The sequence below is a fragment of the Petromyzon marinus genome, chromosome 80 (genome assembly GCF_048934315.1).
Source record: "Petromyzon marinus isolate PM22_M1 ecotype Great Lakes invasive population chromosome 80, UKy_Petmar_22M1.pri1.0, whole genome shotgun sequence".
Classification (NCBI taxonomy): Eukaryota; Metazoa; Chordata; class Hyperoartia; order Petromyzontiformes; family Petromyzontidae; genus Petromyzon; species Petromyzon marinus.
The window spans coordinates 8842232-8860129 of NC_133746.1; the positions used below are offsets into that span (position 1 = coordinate 8842232).

Genomic DNA, 17898 nt, shown 5'->3' on the forward strand with positions numbered 1-17898 from the left:
CTCTGTGTGAGTCTCTGTGTGAGTCTCTGAGTGAGTCTCTGTGTGAGTCTCTGTGTGAGTCTCTGTGTGAGTCTCTGAGTGAGTCTCTCTGTGAGTCTCTGAGTGAGTCTCTCTGTGAGTCTCTGTGAGTCTCTCACAGGCCCGAAGTCTCCCCCGGAGGACTGGTGGCGAGGGAAGCGTGCCAGGTCAAACAGCTCCACGTGCTGTGAGTCTCTGTGTGAGTCTCTGTGTGAGTCTCTGTGTGAGTCTCTCTGTGAGTCTCTGTGTGAGTCTCTGTGTGAGTCTCTGTGTGAGTCTCTGTGTGAGTCTCTGAGTGAGTCTCTGAGTGAGTCTCTGAGTGAGTCTCTGTGTGAGTCTCTGAGTGAGTCTCTGTGTGAGTCTCTGTGTGAGTTTCTGAGTGAGTCTCTCTGTGAGTCTCTGAGTGAGTCTCTGAGTGAGTCTGAGTGAGTCTTAGTGAGTGTGAGTCTCTCACAGGCCCGAAGCCTCCCCCGGAGGACTGGTGGCGAGGGAAGCGTGCCAGGTCAAACAGCTCCACGTGCTGTGAGTCTCTGAGTGAGTCTCTGTGTGAGTCTCTGTGTGAGTCTCTGAGTGAGTCTCTGTGTGAGTCTCTGTGAGTCTCTCACAGGCCCGAAGCCTCCCCCCGAGGACTGGTGGCGAGGGAAGCGTGCCAGGTCAAACAGCTCCACGTGGTGTGAGTCTCTGAGTGAGTCTCTGTGTGAGTCTCTGAGTGAGTCTCTGAGTGAGTCTCTGAGTGAGTCTCTGAGTGAGTCTCTGAGTGAGTCTCTGAGTGAGTCTCTGAGTGAGTCTCTGTGTGAGTCTCTGTGAGTCTCTCACAGGCCCGAAGCCTCCCCCCGAGGACTGGTGGCGAGGGAAGCGTGCCAGGTCAAACAGCTCCACGTGCTGTGAGTCTCTGTGTGAGTCTCTGAGTGAGTCTCTGTGTGAGTCTCTGTGTGAGTCTCTGTAAGTCTCTGAGTGAGTCTCTGAGTGAGTCTCTCACAGGCCCGAAGCCTCCCCCCGAGGACTGGTGGCGAGGGAAGCGTGCCAGGTCAAACAGCTCCACGTGCTGTGAGTCTCTGAGTGAGTCTCTGTGTGAGTCTCTGTGTGAGTCTCTGAGTGAGTCTCTGTGTGAGTCTCTGTGAGTCTCTCACAGGCCCGAAGCCTCCCCCCGAGGACTGGTGGCGAGGGAAGCGTGCCAGGTCAAACAGCTCCACGTGCTGTGAGTCCACGTGAGTCTCTGTGTGAGTCTCTGTGAGTCTCTGAGTGAGTCTCTGAGTGAGTCTCTGAGTGAGTCTGAGTGAGTCTCTGTGTGAGTCTCTCTGTGAGTCTCTCTGTGAGTCTCTGTGTGAGTCTCTGTGAGTCTCTGAGTGAGTCTCTGAGTGAGTCTCTGAGTGAGTCTCTGTGTGAGTCTCTGTGTGAGTCTCTGTGTGAGTCTCTGTGTGAGTCTCTGTGTGAGTCTCTGAGTGAGTCTCTGTGTGAGTCTCTCTGTGAGTCTCTGTGTGAGTCTCTGTGAGTCTCTGTGTGAGTCTCTGAGTGAGTCTCTGAGTGAGTCTCAGTGAGTCTTAGTGAGTCTTAGTGAGTCTCTCACAGGCCCGAAGCCTCCCCCCGAGGACTGGTGGCGAGGGAAGCGTGCCAGGTCAAACTGCTCCACGTGGTGTGAGTCTCTGAGTGAGTCTCTGTGTGAGTCTCTGTGTGAGTCTCTGTGTGAGTCTCTGTGTGAGTCTCTGTGTGAGTCTCTGAGTGAGTCTCTGTGTGAGTCTCTCTGTGAGTCTCTGTGTGAGTCTCTGTGAGTCTCTGTGTGAGTCTCTGAGTGAGTCTCTGAGTGAGTCTCAGTGAGTCTTAGTGAGTCTTAGTGAGTCTCTCACAGGCCCGAAGCCTCCCCCCGAGGACTGGTGGCGAGGGAAGCGTGCCAGGTCAAACAGCTCCACGTGCTGTGAGTCCACGTGAGTCTCTCTGTGAGTCTCTGTGTGAGTCTCTGTGTGAGTCTGAGTGAGTCTCTGAGTGAGTCTCTCACAGGCCCGAAGCCTCCCCCCGAGGACTGGTGGCGAGGGAAGCGTGCCAGGTCAAACAGCTCCACGTGCTGTGAGTCTCTGAGTGAGTCTCTGTGTGAGTCTCTGTGTGAGTCTCTGTGTGAGTCTCTGAGTGAGTCTCTGAGTGAGTCTCTCACAGGCCCGAAGCCTCCCCCCGAGGACTGGTGGCGAGGGAAGCGTGCCAGGTCAAACAGCTCCACGTGGTGTGAGTCTCTGAGTGAGTCTCTGTGTGAGTCTCTGAGTGAGTCTCTGAGTGAGTCTCTGTGTGAGTCTCTGTGTGAGTCTCTGAGTGAGTCTCTGAGTGAGTCTGAGTGAGTCTCTGTGAGTCTCTCACAGGCCCGAAGCCTCCCCCCGAGGACTGGTGGCGAGGGAAGCGTGCCAGGTCAAACAGCTCCACGTGCTGTGAGTCTCTGTGTGAGTCCCTGTGAGTCTCTGTGTGAGTCTCTGTGTGAGTCTCTGTGTGAGTCTCTGTGTGAGTCTCTGTGTGAGTCTCTGAGTGAGTCTCTGTGTGAGTCTCTGTGTGAGTCTCTGTGTGAGTCTCTCTGTGAGTCTCTGTGTGAGTCTCTGTGAGTCTCTGTGTGAGTCTGAGTGAGTCTCTCTGTGAGTCTCTGAGTGAGTCTCTGAGTGAGTCTCTGTGTGAGTCTCTGTGTGAGTCTCTGAGTGAGTCTCTGAGTGAGTCTGAGTGAGTCTCTGTGAGTCTCTCACAGGCCCGAAGCCTCCCCCCGAGGACTGGTGGCGAGGGAAGCGTGCCAGGTCAAACAGCTCCACGTGGTGTGAGTCTCTGAGTGAGTCTCTGAGTGAGTCTCTGTGTGAGTCTCTCTGTGAGTCTCTGTGTGAGTCTCTGAGTGAGTCTCTGAGTGAGTCTGAGTGAGTCTCTGTGAGTCTCTCTGTGAGTCTCTGAGTGAGTCTCTGAGTGAGTCTCTGTGTGAGTCCCTGTGTGAGTCTCTGTGTGAGTCTCTGTGTGAGTCTCTGAGTGAGTCTCTGAGTGAGTCTCTGTGTGAGTCTTAGTGAGTCTCTCACAGGCCCGAAGCCTCCCCCCGAGGACTGGTGGCGAGGGAAGCGTGCCAGGTCAAACAGCTCCACGTGCTGTGAGTCTCTGTGTGAGTCTCTGAGTGAGTCTCTGAGTGAGTCTCTGAGTGAGTCTCAGTGAGTCTGAGTGAGTCTCTCACAGGCCCGAAGCCTCCCCCCGAGGACTGGTGGCGAGGGAAGCGTGCCAGGTCAAACAGCTCCACGTGCTGTGAGTCTCTCTGTGAGTCTCTGTGTGAGTCTCTGAGTGAGTCTTAGTGAGTCTCTCACAGGCCCGAAGCCTCCCCCCGAGGACTGGTGGCGAGGGAAGCGTGCCAGGTCAAACAGCTCCACGTGCTGTGAGTCTCTGAGTGAGTCTCTGTGTGAGTCTCTGTGTGAGTCTCTGAGTGAGTCTCTGTGTGAGTCTCTGTGTGAGTCTCTGTGCGAGTCTCTGTGTGAGTCTCTGCGTGAGTCTCTGAGTGAGTCTCTGTGTGAGTCTCTGTGTGAGTCTCTGTGTGAGTCTCTGTGAGTCTCTCACAGGCCCGAAGCCTCCCCCCGAGGACTGGTGGCGAGGGAAGCGTGCCAGGTCAAACAGCTCCACGTGCTGCTGTGGCGTCTGGCTCGTCGACAGACGCCACGGCTCCGACAGCACCTGCAGAGACACGGGGTGGGGGGGGGGAGAGACACGGGGGGGTGGGGAGAGACACGGGGGGGGGGAGAGACACGGGGGGGGGGGGAGAGACACGGGGGGGGGGGAGACACGGGGGGGGGGAAGGAGTACGATGAGACGTGGGTGGGACAAGGGGAGAGACTCACGGGGAGACACGGGGAGACACAGGGAGACACTGAGACACAGGGTGACACAGGGAGACACAGGGAGACACTGAGACACAGGGTGACACAGGGAGACACAGGGAGACACAGGGAGACACAGGGAGACACGGGGAGACACGGAGAGACTCACGGGGAGACACAGGGAGACACGAGGAGACACGGGGAGACACAGGGACACACAGGGACACACGGGGAGACACGGGGAGACACGGGGAGACACACAGACTCCCTGGGAGACACAGGGAGACACAGGGAGACACGGAGAGACTCACGGTGAGACACAGGGAGACACAGGGAGGACACTGAGACACAGGGTGACACGGAGAAACTCACGGGAGACACAGGGAGACACAGGGAGACACAGGGAGACACGGGGAGACACGGGGAGACACGGGGAGACACGGGGAGACTCACGGGGAGACACAGGGAGACACAGGGAGACACAGGGAGACACAGGGAGACACGGGAAGACACGGGGAGACACGGGGAGACACGGGGAGACTCACGGGGAGACACAGGGAGACACAGGGAGACACAGGGAGACACAGGGAGACACGGGAAGACACGGGGAGACACGGGGAGACACGGGGAGACTCACGGGGAGACACAGGGAGAGACAGGGAGACTCACGGGGAGACTCACGGGGAGACTCAGGGAGACACAGGGAGACACTGAGACACAGGGAGACACGGAGAGACTCACGGGAGACACAGGGAGACACGGGGAGACACAGGGAGACACGGGGGGGGGGGAAGGAGTACGATGAGACGTGGGTGGGACAAGGGGAGAGACTCACGGGGAGACACAGGGAGACACAGGGAGACACGGGGAGACACTGAGACACAGGGAGACACAGGGAGACACAGGGAGACAGAGGGAGACACAGGGAGACACGGAGAGACACACAGACTCCCAGGGAGACAAGGAGAGACTCACGGGGAGACACAGAAAGACACAGGAAGACACAGGGAGACACAGGGAGACACGGGGAGACACAGGGAGACACAGGGAGACACGAGGGGAGGAAGGAGTACGAGGAGACGTGGGTGGGACAAGGGGAGAGTCTTTCTCAAGTATACCAGGAAGACACGGGGAGACACGGGGAGACACACAGACTCCCTGGGAGACACAGGGAGACACGGAGAGACTCACGGGGAAACACAGGGAGACACAGGGAGACACAGGGAGACACGGGGAGACACAGGGAGACACGGGGCGACACGGAGAGAGACACGGGGAGACACAGGGAGACACGGAGAGAGACACGGAGAGAGACACGGGGAGACACGGAGACACGGAGAGAGACACGGAGAGAGACACGGGGAGAGACACGGGGAGAGACACGGGGAGACACAGGGAGACATGGAGAGAGACACGGGGAGACACGGAGAGAGACACGGGGAGAGGCACCCGGAGACACTCACCTTCTGTAAGAACGGAGACTCCTCCCCCAGGTACCTGGAGACCACGTAGAGGCAGAAGAGGTGGCGATCGATGCCGGAGCCGGTCATAGCCAGCCGGTACATGAGCTGGTGCCTCTCAGACGCCTCACGGAACAGTTCCAGGCGCTCGGCAGTCTAGGGGGAAGGGAGACACGGGGAGAGAGACACGGGGAGTGAGACACGGGGAGAGAGACACGGGGAGAGAGACACGGGGAGTGAGACACGGGGAGTGAGACACGGGGAGAGAGACACGGGGAGGGGGGGCGGAGGGAGAAACTGACGGGGGTGGGAGGGGGGGAGACATGGGATGTGTGTGTGGTGTGTGTGTGTGTGTGATGTGTGTGTGTGGTGTGTGTGATGTGTGTGTGTGTGATGTGTGTGTGTGTGATGTGTGTGTGTGTGATGTGTGTGTGTGGTGTGTGTGTGTGTGTGTGTGATGTGTGTGATGTGTGTGTGTGTGATGTGTGTGTGTGGTGTGTGTGATGTGTGTGTGTGTGATGTGTGTGTGTGTGGTGTGTGTGTGTCTATGTGACTGGGTGGAGTGTGTGTGCGTGTGTGTGTGTGTGTGGTGTGTATGTGTTGTGTGTGTGTGTGGTTTGTGTGTGTGTGATGCGTGTGTGGTGTGTGTGTGGTGTGTGTGGTGTGTGTGGTGTGTGTGGTGTGTGTGGTGTGTGTGTGTGATGTGTGTGTGTGTGATGTGTGTGTGTGTGTGGTGTGTGTGTGTCTATGTGACTGGGTGGAGTGTGTGTGAGTGTGTGTGTGTAGTGTGTGTGTGTGGTGTGTATGTGTTGTGTGTGTGTGTGGTTTGTGTGTGTGGTGTGTGTTGTGTGTGTGTGATGCGTGTGTGTGTGTGGTGTGTGTGGGTGGTGTGTGTGTGTGGTGTGTGTGGTGTGTGTGTGTGGTGCGTGAGTGAGTGTGTGTGGTGTGTGTGTATAGTGTGTGTGGTGTGGTGTGTGTGGTGTGGTGTGTGTGCGTGTTGTGTGTGTGGTGTGTGTGTGTGAGTGTGTGTGTGTCTATGTGTGGTGTGTGTGGTGTGTGTGTGGTGTGTTTCTATGTGTGGTGTGTGTGGTGTGTGTGTGGTGTGTGTGTGTGGTGCGTGAGTGAGTGTGTGTGGTGTGTGGTGTGTGTGGTGGGTGTGTGTGTGGTGTGTGTGGTGAGTGTGTGTGTGTGGTGTGTGTGTGTGTGGTGTGTGTGGTGAGTGTGTGTGTGTGTCTATGTGACTGGGTGTGAGTGTGTTGTGCGTGTGTGGTGTGTGTGTGTGGTGTGTGTGTGTGTGGTGTGTGTGATGTGTGTGTGTGTGGTGTGTGACTGGGTGTGTGTGTGTGTGTGACTGTGTGTGTGTGTGATGTGTGTGTGTATAGTGTGTGAGTGGGTGTGTTGTGTGTGTGTGTGTGGTGTGTGTGTGTGTCTATGTGAGTGTGTGTGAGTGTATGTGTGATGTGTGTGTGTGTTGTGACTGTGTGTGATGCGTGTGGTGTGTGTGTGGTGTGTGTATAGTGTGTGTGGGGTGTGTGGTGTGTGAGTGTGTGTGTGTGGTGTGTGTGTAGTGTGTGTGTGTGGTGTGTGTGTGTGGTGTGTGTGGTGTGTGTGTAGTGTGTGTGTGTGTGGTGTGTGTGTGTGGTGTGTGTGGTGTGTGTGTGTATAGTGTGTGTGTGTGGTGTGTGTGTGTGTATAGTGTGTGTGTGTGGTGTGTGTGGTGTGTGTGGTGTGTGTGTGTGTGAGTGTGTGTGTGGTGTGTGTATAGTGTGTGTGTGTGTGGGGTGTGTGGTGTGTGAGTGTGTGTGTGTGGTGTGTGTGTGGTGTGTGTGTGTGTGACTGGGTGTGTGGTGTGTGTGTGTGTGACTGGGTGTGTGTGTGTGTGATGCGTGTGAGTGCCCTCACACTAGACTCGGGGTTCTGCATGGCGAGCACGAAGGCACAGGATTGTGAGGTACAGGAGCGCACCGTCTCGGTGTGTGTGTGTGAGTGTGTGTGTGGTGTGTGTGTGGTGTGTGGTGAGTGTGTGTGTGCGGTGTGTGTTGTGTGTCTATGTGAGTGTGTGTGTGTGTGGTGTGTGTGTGTGGTGTGTGTGTGTGTGGTGTGTGTGTGTGGTGTGTGTGTGTGTGGTGTGTGTGAGTGTGTGAGTGTGTTGTGTGTTGTGTGTGTGTCTATGTGAGTGTGTGTGTGTGTGTCTATGTGAGTGTGTGTGACTGGGTGTGTGTGTGTTGTGTGTGTATTGTGTGTGTGTGAGTGTCTATGTGAGTGTGTGTGTGAGTGTGGTGTGTGTGTGTGTGTGACTGTGTGTGAGTGTGTGAGTGTGTTGTGAGTGCTCTCACACTGGACTCGGGGTTCTGCATGGCGAGCACGAAGGCACAGGATTGTGAGGTACAGGAGCGCACCGTCTCGGTGTGTGTGTGTGGTGTGTGTGTGGTGTGTGTGTGGTGTGTGTGATGTGTGTGTGTGTGGTGTGTGTGGTGTGTGTGTGACTGTGTGTGTGTTGTGTGTGCGAGTGATCTCACGCTGGACTCGGGGTTCTGCATGGCGAGCACGAAGGCACAGGATTGTGAGGTACAGGAGCGCACCGTCTCGGTGAGAGTGTGGTGAGTGTGTGTGTGTGTGGTGAGTGTGTGTTGTGTGTAGTGTGTGTGACTGTGTGTGTTGTGTGTAGTGTGTGTGCCCTCATGCTGGACTCGGGGTTCTGCATGGCGAGCACGAAGGCACAGGATTGTGAGGTACAGGAGCGCACCGTCTCGGTGTGTGTGTGTGAGTGTGTGTGGTGTGTGTGTGTGAGTGTGTGGTGTGTGTGTGGTGTGTGTGTGTGTGACTATGTGAGTGTGTGAGTGCTGTGTGTGGTGTGTGTGTATAGTGTGTGAGTGTGTGTGTAGTGTGTGTGTGGTGTGTGTGTGTAGTGTGAGTGTGTGTGTGACTGTGTATGTGTGTGTTGTGTGTGTGTGTGTGTCTATGTGAGTGTGTGTGTGTAGTGTGAGTGTGTATGTGTGTAGTGTGAGTATAGTGTGTGAGTGTTCTCACGCTGGACTCGGGGTTCTGCATGGCGAGCACGAAGGCACAGGATTGTGAGGTACAGGAGCGCACCGTCTCGGTGTGTGTGTGTGTGTGTGGTGTGTGTGTGACTGTGTGTGTGTATAGTGTGTGTGTGTGGTGTGTGTGTGTGTATAGTGTGTGTCGGTGGTGTGTGTGGTGTGTGTGGTGTGTGTGTGTGTGTATAGTGTGTGTGTGTGTCTATGTGAGTGTGTGTGTGTATAGTGTGTGTGTGTGGTGTGTGTGGTGTATGTGTGGTGTCTATGTGTGTGTGTGTGTGAGTGTGTGTGTGTGTGATGTGTGTGAGTGCTCTCACGCTAGACTCGGGGTTTTGCATGGCGAGCACAAAGGCACAGGACTGTGAGGTACAGGAGCGCACCGTCTCGGTGAGAGTGTGTGGTGTGTGTGTGGTGTGTGTGTCTATGTGAGTGTGTGTGTGTCTATGTGACTGGGTGTGAGTGTGTGTGAGTGTGTGTGTGATGCGTGTGTGTTGTGTGTATAGTGTGTGAGTGTGTGTGTGTGACTGTGTGTGTGTGTGTGATGGGTGTGAGTGTTCTCACACTGGACTCGGGGTTCTGCATGGCGAGCACGAAGGCACAGGATTGTGAGGTACAGGAGCGCACCGTCTCGGTGTGTGTGTGGTGTGTTGTGTGTGGTGTGTGTGGTGTGGTGTGTGTGTGTGGTGTGTGTGTGGTGTGTGTGGTGTGTGTGGTGTGTGTGTGTGGTGTGTGTGGTGTGTGTGTGGTGTGTGTGGTGTGTGTGTGTGTGACTGTGTGAGTGTGTGTTGTGTGTGTGTGATGTGTGTGTGTGTGGTGTGTGAGTGTGTCTGTGTGTGTGTTGTGAGTGTGTGTGAGTGCCCTCACACTGGACTCGGGGTTCTGCATGGCGAGCACGAAGGCACAGGATTGTGAGGTACAGGAGCGCACCGTCTCGGTGTGTGTGTGTGGTGTGTGTGGTGTGTGTGTGTGGTGTGTGTGTGTGTGACTGTGTGAGTGTGTGTGTGTGGTGTGTGTGTGTGATGTGTGTGTGTGTGTGTGTCTATGTGAGTGTGTGTGTGTGTGTGTGGTGTGTGTGGTGTGTGTGGTGTGTGTGTGTGTTGTGTGTGTCTGTGTAGTGTGTGTGTGGTGTGACTGTGTGTGTAGTGTGAGTATAGAGTGTGAGTGGTCTCACGCTGGACTCGGGGTTCTGCATGGCGAGCACGAAGGCACAGGATTGTGAGGTACAGGAGCGCACCGTCTCGGTGTGTGTGTGTGGTGTGTGTGTGGTGTGTGTGTGGTGTGTGTGATGTGTGTGTGTGTGGTGTGTGTGGTGTGTGTGTGGTGTGTGGTGTGTGTGTGGTGTGTGTGTCTATGTGACTGTGTGTGTAGTGTGTGTGCCCTCACGCTAGACTCGGGGTTCTGCATGGCGAGCACGAAGGCACAGGATTGTGAGGTACAGGAGCGCACCGTCTCGGTGTGTGTGTGTGTGTGTGTGTGTGGTGTGTGTGTGGTGTGTGTGATGTGTGTGTGTGTGGTGTGTGTGGTGTGTGTGTGACTGTGTGTGTGTTGTGTGTGCGAGTGATCTCACGCTGGACTCGGGGTTCTGCATGGCGAGCACGAAGGCACAGGATTGTGAGGTACAGGAGCGCACCGTCTCGGTGAGAGTGTGGTGAGTGTGTGTGTGTGTGGTGAGTGTGTGTTGTGTGTAGTGTGTGTGACTGTGTGTGTTGTGTGTAGTGTGTGTGCCCTCATGCTGGACTCGGGGTTCTGCATGGCGAGCACGAAGGCACAGGATTGTGAGGTACAGGAGCGCACCGTCTCGGTGAGAGTGTGGTGTGTGTGTGTGTGTTGTGTGTGTGTGTGTGTGTCTATGTGAGTGTGTGTGTGTGGTGTGTGTGTGTGTGGTGTGTGTGTGTGACTGGGTGTGTGGGTGTGTGTGTGTTGTGAGTGTGTGTGTGGTGTGTGATGCGTGTGTGTGTGTGTGTGGTGTGTGTGTGGTGTGTCTATGTGAGTGTGTGAGTGCTGTGTGTGGTGAGTGTGTATAGTGTGTGAGTGTGTGTGTGTGTCTATGTGAGTGTGGTGTGTGTGTTGTGTGGTGTGTGTGTGGTGTGTGTGTTGTGTGTGTGTCTATGTGAGTGTGTGTGTGTGGTGTGTGTGTGTGAGTGTGTGTGTGTGGTGTGTGTGTCTATGTGACTGTGTGTGTGTGAGTACCCTCACGCTGGACTCGGGGTTCTGCATGGCGAGCACGAAGGCACAGGATTGTGAGGTACAGGAGCGCACCGTCTCGGTGTGTGTGTGTGGTGTGTGTGTGGTGAGTGTGTGTGAGTGTGTGTGGTGTGTGTGTGTGTGGTGTCTATGTGTCTATGTGACTGTGTGTGTGTAGTGTGAGTGTGAGTGTTCTCACACTAGACTCGGGGTTCTGCATGGCGAGCACGAAGGCACAGGATTGTGAGGTACAGGAGCGCACCGTCTCGGTGTGTGTGTGTGGTGTGTGTGGTGTGTGTGGTGAGTGTGTGGTGTGTGTGTGTTGTGTGTCTATGTGACTGTGTGTGTGTAGTGTGTGTGTGTGTACCCTCACACTAGACTCGGGGTTCTGCATGGCGAGCACGAAGGCACAGGATTGTGAGGTACAGGAGCGCACCGTCTCGGTGTGTGTGTGTGGTGTGTGTGTGTGAGTGTGTGTGTGTCTATGTGAGTGTGTGTGTGTCTATGTGAGTGTGTGTGTGATGGGTGTGAGTGTTCTCACACTAGACTCAGGGTTCTGCATGGCGAGCACGAAGGCACAGGATTGTGAGGTACAGGAGCGCACCGTCTCGGTGTGTGTGTGTTGTGTGTGTGGTGTGTGTCTATGTGACTGTGTGTGTGTAGTGTGAGTATAGTGTGTGAGTGTGTGTGGTGTGTGTCTATGTGACTGTGTGTGTAGTGTGTGTGTGAGTACCCTCACACTGGACTCGGGGTTCTGCATGGCGAGCACGAAGGCACAGGATTGTGAGGTACAGGAGCGCACCGTCTCGGTGTGTGTGTGTGTTGTGTGTGTGTGTGTGTGGTGTGTGTGTGGTGTGTGTCTATGTGAGTGTGGTGTGTGTCTATGTGAGTGTGTGTGTGTGTGGTGTCTATGTGTCTATGTGAGTGTGATGAGTGTGTGTGTGTGTGGTGTGTGTGTGTGGTGTGTGTGTGTGTGTAGTGTGTGTGTGGTGTGACTGTGTGTGACTGTGTGAGTATAGTGTGTGAGTGTTCTCACGCTAGACTCGGGGTTCTGCATGGCGAGCACGAAGGCACAGGATTGTGAGGTACAGGAGCGCACCGTCTCGGTGTGTGTGTGTGGTGTGTGTGTGTGTGTGTGACTGTGTGTGTAGTGTGTGTGTGAGTACCCTCACACTAGACTCGGGGTTCTGCATGGCGAGCACGAAGGCACAGGATTGTGAGGTACAGGAGCGCACCGTCTCGGTGTGTGTGTGTTGTGTGTGTGGTGTGAGTGTGTGGTGTGTGTGGTGTCTATGTGTCTATGTGACTGTGTGTGTAGTGTGTGTGTGAGTGTTCTCACACTAGACTCGGGGTTCTGCATGGCGAGCACGAAGGCACAGGATTGTGAGGTACAGGAGCGCACCGTCTCGGTGTCTGTGTGTGGTGTGTGTGTGAGTGTGTGTGTGGTGTGGTGTGGTGTGTGTGTGTGGTGTGTGTGTGTGTGTGTGGTGTGTGTGTGAGTGTGTGGTGAGTGTGGTGTGTGTAGTGTGAGTGCCCTCACAGTAGACTCGGGGTTCTGCATGGCGAGCACGAAGGCACAGGATTGTGAGGTACAGGAGCGCACCGTCTCGGTGTGTGTGTGGTGTGTGTGGTGTGTGTGTGTAGTGTGTGTGTGTGTGTGTGACTGTGTGTGTAGTGTGTGTGAGTGTTCTCACACTAGACTCGGGGTTCTGCATGGCGAGCACGAAGGCACAGGATTGTGAGGTACAGGAGCGCACCGTCTCGGTGCGGCCCTCGCGAAACAGGCGCGTCATGGACGCCTCGTACGTCAGGCAGAAGCGTCCCTTGTCCTGACGCACACACACGGCGGGGTGAGGGGTGAGTGGGTGGGTGGGTGAGGGGTGAGTGGTGAGTGAGTGAGTGGGTGAGTGGTGAGTGGGTTAGTGGTGAGTGAGTGGTGAGTGAGTGAGTGAGTGGTGAGTGAGTGGTGAGTGGGTGGGTGGGTTAGTGGTGGGTGAGTGGCGAGTGAGTGGAGGATGAGTGGTGGATGAGTGGCGGGTGAGTGGTGAGTGAGTGAGTGGTGAGTGGGTGAGTGGTGGGTGAGTGGCGAGTGAGTGGTGGGTGAGTGGTGGGTGAGTGGTGGATGAGCGGTGAGTGAGTGGAGGGTGAGTGGAGGGTGAATGGCGAGTGAGTGGTGAGTGAGTGGTGAGTGAGTGGCGGGTGAGTGGTGAGTGAGTGGTGGATGAGTGGTGGATGAGCGGCGAGTGAGTGGTGAGTGAGTGAGTGGCGAGTGAGTGGCGAGTGAGTGGTGAGTGGTGAGTGAGTGGTGAGTGAGTGGTGAGTGAGTGGTGAGTGAGTGGCAGGTGAGTGGCGGGTGAGTGGTGAGTGAGTGGTGAGTGGTGAGTGAGTGGTGAGTGGGTGGTGAGTGGGTAGGTGGGTTAGTGGTGGGTGAGTGGTGAGTGAGTGGTGAGTGAGTGGTGAATGAGTGGGTGAGTGGTGAGTGGTGAGTGGGTGAGTGGTGAGTGGTGAGTGAGTGGTGAGTGGGTGAGTGGCGGGTGAGTGAGTGAGTGAGTGGTGAGTGGGTGAGTGGTGAGTGAGTGAGTGGTGAGTGGGTGAGTGGTGGGTGAGTGGCGGGTGTGTGGAGGGTGAGTGGAGGGTGAGTGGTGAGTGAGTGGTGAGTGAGTGGCCGGTGAGTGGTGAGTGAGTGGAGGATGAGTGGCGGGTGAGTGGTGGATGAGCAACGAGTGAGTGGTGAGTGAGTGGAGGGTGAGTGGTGAGTGAGTGGTGAGTGAGTGGTGAGTGAGTGGTGAGTGAGTGGCGGGTGAGTGGTGAGTGAGTGGCGAGTGAGTGGTGAGTGAGTGGTGAGTGAGTGGTGAGTGAGTGGCGAGTGAGTGGTGAGTGAGTGGCGAGTGAGTGGTGAGTGAGTGAGTGAGTGGTGAGTGGATGAGTGGTGAGTGAGTGGTGGGTGAGTGGTGAGTGAGTGGCGAGTGAGTGGTGAGTGAGTGAGTGGTGAGTGGATGAGTGGTGAGTGGTGAGTGAGTGAGTGGTGAGTGGATGAGTGGTGAGTGAGTGGTGAGTGAGTGAGTGGTGAGTGGATGAGTGGTGAGTGAGTGGGTGGCGAGTGGTGAGTGAGTGGCGAGTGAGTGGTGGGCGACGGGCGGGCGAGCGAGCGGCCCCGTGTCGTAATGAGCGACTCACCCTGTAGTGGGTGAGCTGCAGGGCGAGTTGGTGGATGAGTGGGTGGGTGAGTGGGTGGGTGAGCGGCGGGTGAGTGAGTGAGTGAGTGAGCGAGCGAGCGAGTGGCCCCGTGTCGCAATGAGCGACTCACCCTGTAGTGGGCGAGCTGCAGGGCGAGTTGGTGGATGAGTGGTGGATGAGTGGCGGGCGAGCGAGCGGGCGAGCGGGCGAGCGAGCGAGCGGCCCCGTGTCGCAATGAGCGACTCACCCTGTAGTGGGCGAGCTGCAGGGCGAGTTGGTGGATGAGTGGGTGGGTGAGTGGGTGGGTGAGCGGCGGGTGAGTGAGTGAGTGAGTGAGCGAGCGAGCGAGCGGCCCCGTGTCGCAATGAGCGACTCACCCTGTAGTGGGCGAGCTGCAGGGCGAGTTGCAGGAAGGCGTCGGGCGACGAGCGGCAGCGCTTGATGAGGCCCTTGCCGAACGACTCGAAGGCGAAGGAATGGAAGTCTACGTCGTCCGCCAGCGAGCGGGCGAGGGCGAGCGAGCGCTCAACCTGCTGCTCGCACTGACGCAGCACATCCAGCGACGTCGTCGCCAACGTCACAACCACCACCACCAGCAGCAGAGCCATCACCACCATCACCACCAACATCACCACCATCACCACCAACATCACCACCATCACCACCAGCAGAGCCATCACCACCACCAACCACCACCACCACCATCATCACCACCAACATCACCACCATCACCACCAACATCACCACCATCACCACCAGCAGAGCCATCACCACCACCAACCACCACCACCACCATCATCACCACCAACATCACCACCATCACCACCAGCAGAGCCATCACCATCACCACCACCAACCACCACCATCATCTTCTTTAACAACAACACAGCAACCATCACCACCACCAACCACCACCATCATCTTCAACATCAACATAGCAACCACAACCAGCAGAGCCATCACCACCATCACCACCAACATCACCACCATCACCACCAACATCACCACCATCACCACCAGCAGAGCCATCACCATCACCACCACCAGCAGAGCCATCACCACCACCAACCACCACCACCACCACCACCATCATCTTCAACATCAACATAGCAACCACCACCAGCAGAGCCATCACCACCATCACCACCAACATCACCACCATCACCACCAGCAGAGCCATCACCATCACCACCACCAGCAGAGCCATCACCATCACCACCATCACCACCATCATCTTCTTTAACATCAACACAGCAACCACCATCACCACCAACACCACCAACACCATCATCATCTTTAACATCAACACAGCAACCACCACCAGCAGAGCCATCACCACCATCACCACCACCATCTTTAACATCAACACAGTAACCACCATCACCACCATCACCATCTTTAACATCAACACAGCAACCACCATCACCACCACCACCATCATCTTCAACATCAACATAGCAACCACCACCAGCAGAGCCATCACCACCACCACCATCTTTAACATCAACACAGCAACCACCACCAGCAGTACCATCACCATCATCATCTTTAACATCAACACAGCAACCACCATCACCACCACCACCATCTTTAACATCAACACAGCAACCACCATCACCACCACCAACCACCATCATCATCTTTAACATCAACACAGCAACCACCACCACCACGATCTTTAACATCAACACAGCAACCACCATCACCACCACCACCACCATCTTCAACATCAACACAGCAACCACCACCAGCAGAGCCATCACCACCATCACCAACCACCATCTTTAACATCAACACAGTAACCACCATCACCATCTTTAACATCAACACAGCAACCACCATCACCACCACCACCAACATCTTTAACATTAACACAGCAACCACCATCACCACCACCACCATCATCATCACAGCAACCACCACCAGCAGTACCATCACCACCACCACCACCACCACCTTCAACATCAACACAACAACCACCACCAGCAGTGCCATCACCACCAACCATCATCTTTAACATCAACACAGCAACCACCATCACCACCACCATCTTTAACATCAACACAGCAACCACCATCACCACCACCAACCACCATCATCATCTTTAACATCAACACAGCAACCACCACCACCACGATCTTTAACATCAACACAGCAACCACCATCACCACCACCACCACCATCTTCAACATCAACACAGCAACCACCACCAGCAGAGCCATCACCACCATCACCAACCACCATCTTTAACATCAACACAGTAACCACCATCACCATCTTTAACATCAACACAGCAACCACCATCACCACCACCACCACCACCAACATCTTTAACATTAACACAGCAACCACCATCACCACCACCACCATCATCATCACAGCAACCACCACCAGCAGTACCATCACCACCACCACCACCACCTTCAACATCAACACAACAACCACCACCAGCAGTGCCATCACCACCACCACCAACCATCATCTTTAACATCAACACAGCAACCACCACCACCACGATCTTTAACATCAACACAGCAACCACCACCAGCAGTGCCATCACCACCATCACCACCATCTTTAACATCAACACAGCAACCACCATCACCACCACCACCATCATCAACATCTTTAACATTAACACAGCAACCACCACCAGCAGAGCCATCACCACCACCAACCACCACCACCACCATCTTTAACATCAACACAGCAACCACCATCACCACCACCATCATCATCATCTTCAACATCAACACAGCAACCACCATCACCACCACCACCAGCAGAGCCATCACCACCACCACCACCATCTTCAACATCAACACAGCAACCACCATCACTACCAACACCACCAACATCTTTAACATCAACACAGCAACCACCATCATCACCATCACCACCACCATCTTCAACATCAACACAGCAACCACCCCACCACCACCATCTTTAACATCAACACAGCAACCACCACCACCATCTTCAACATCAACACAGCAACCACCACCAGCAGTACCATCACCACCACCATCTTCAACATCAACACAGCAACCACCACCAGCACCACCATCTTTAACATCAACACAGCAACCACCATCACCACCACCATCTTTAACATCAACACAGCAACCACCATCACCACCACCATCTTTAACATCAACACAGCAACCACCATCACCACCAACATCTTTAACATCAACACAGCAACCACCATCACCACCACCACCACCATCTTTAACATCAACACAGCAACCACCACCACCACCACCACGATCTTTAACATCAACACAGCAACCACCATCACCACCACCACCACCATCATCATCTTTAACATCAACACAGTAACCACCATCACCACCACCATCATCTTCAACATCAACACAGCAACCACCATCACCACCAACACCATCATCATCATCTTCAACATCAACACAGCAACCATCACCACCACCACCATCTTTAACATCAACACAGCAACCACCACCACCACCACGATCTTTAACATCAACACAGTAACCACCATCACCACCACCATCATCATCTTTAACATCAACACAGCAACCACCATCACCACCACCATCATCTTTAACATCAACACAGCAACCACCATCACCATCATCATCTTGAACATCAACACAGCAACCACCACCACCATCTTCAACATCATCACAGCAACCATCACCATCACCAACATCTTGAACATCAACACAGCAACCACCACCACCAGTACCATCACCACCATCATCTTCAACAACAACACAGCAACCACCACCACCATCTTGAACATCAACACAGCAGCCACCAGCAGCAGTACCATCACCACCACCATCACCACCATCTTCAACATCATCACAGCAACCACCATCACCACCACCACCACCATCTTTAATATCAACACAGCAACCACCACCAGCAGTACCATCACCACCACCATCTTCAACATCAACACAGCAACACCACCACCATCTTTAACATCAACACAGCAACCACCATCACCACCACCACCATCTTTAACATCAACACAGCAACCACCACCACCACCATCTTCAACATTAACACAGCAACCACCATCACCACCACCACCACCATCTTCAACATCAACACAGCAACCACCACAGCAGTACCATCACCACCACCATCTTTAACATCAACACAGCAACCACCACCAGCAGTACCATCACCACCACCACCACCATCTTTAACATCAACACAGCA

The 17898-nt window shown here is 54.9% G+C and overlaps 1 protein-coding gene across 1 annotated transcript in view; it reads right to left on the reverse strand.

Moving 5' to 3' along the window:
- The window catches only part of LOC116937787 (carnitine O-palmitoyltransferase 1, liver isoform-like), a 142724-nt gene that overhangs the window by 28619 nt on the left and 96207 nt on the right, over positions 1 to 17898 (reverse strand). Inside the window, exons 14-17 of the mRNA XM_076057228.1 lie at positions 14064 to 14228; positions 12204 to 12338; positions 5291 to 5443; positions 3571 to 3684 (exon numbers count right to left, since the gene is read on the reverse strand). Of these exons, the coding sequence (XP_075913343.1) occupies positions 3571 to 3684; positions 5291 to 5443; positions 12204 to 12338; positions 14064 to 14228 (567 nt within the window). The remainder of the gene's footprint in view (positions 1 to 3570; positions 3685 to 5290; positions 5444 to 12203; positions 12339 to 14063; positions 14229 to 17898) is intronic.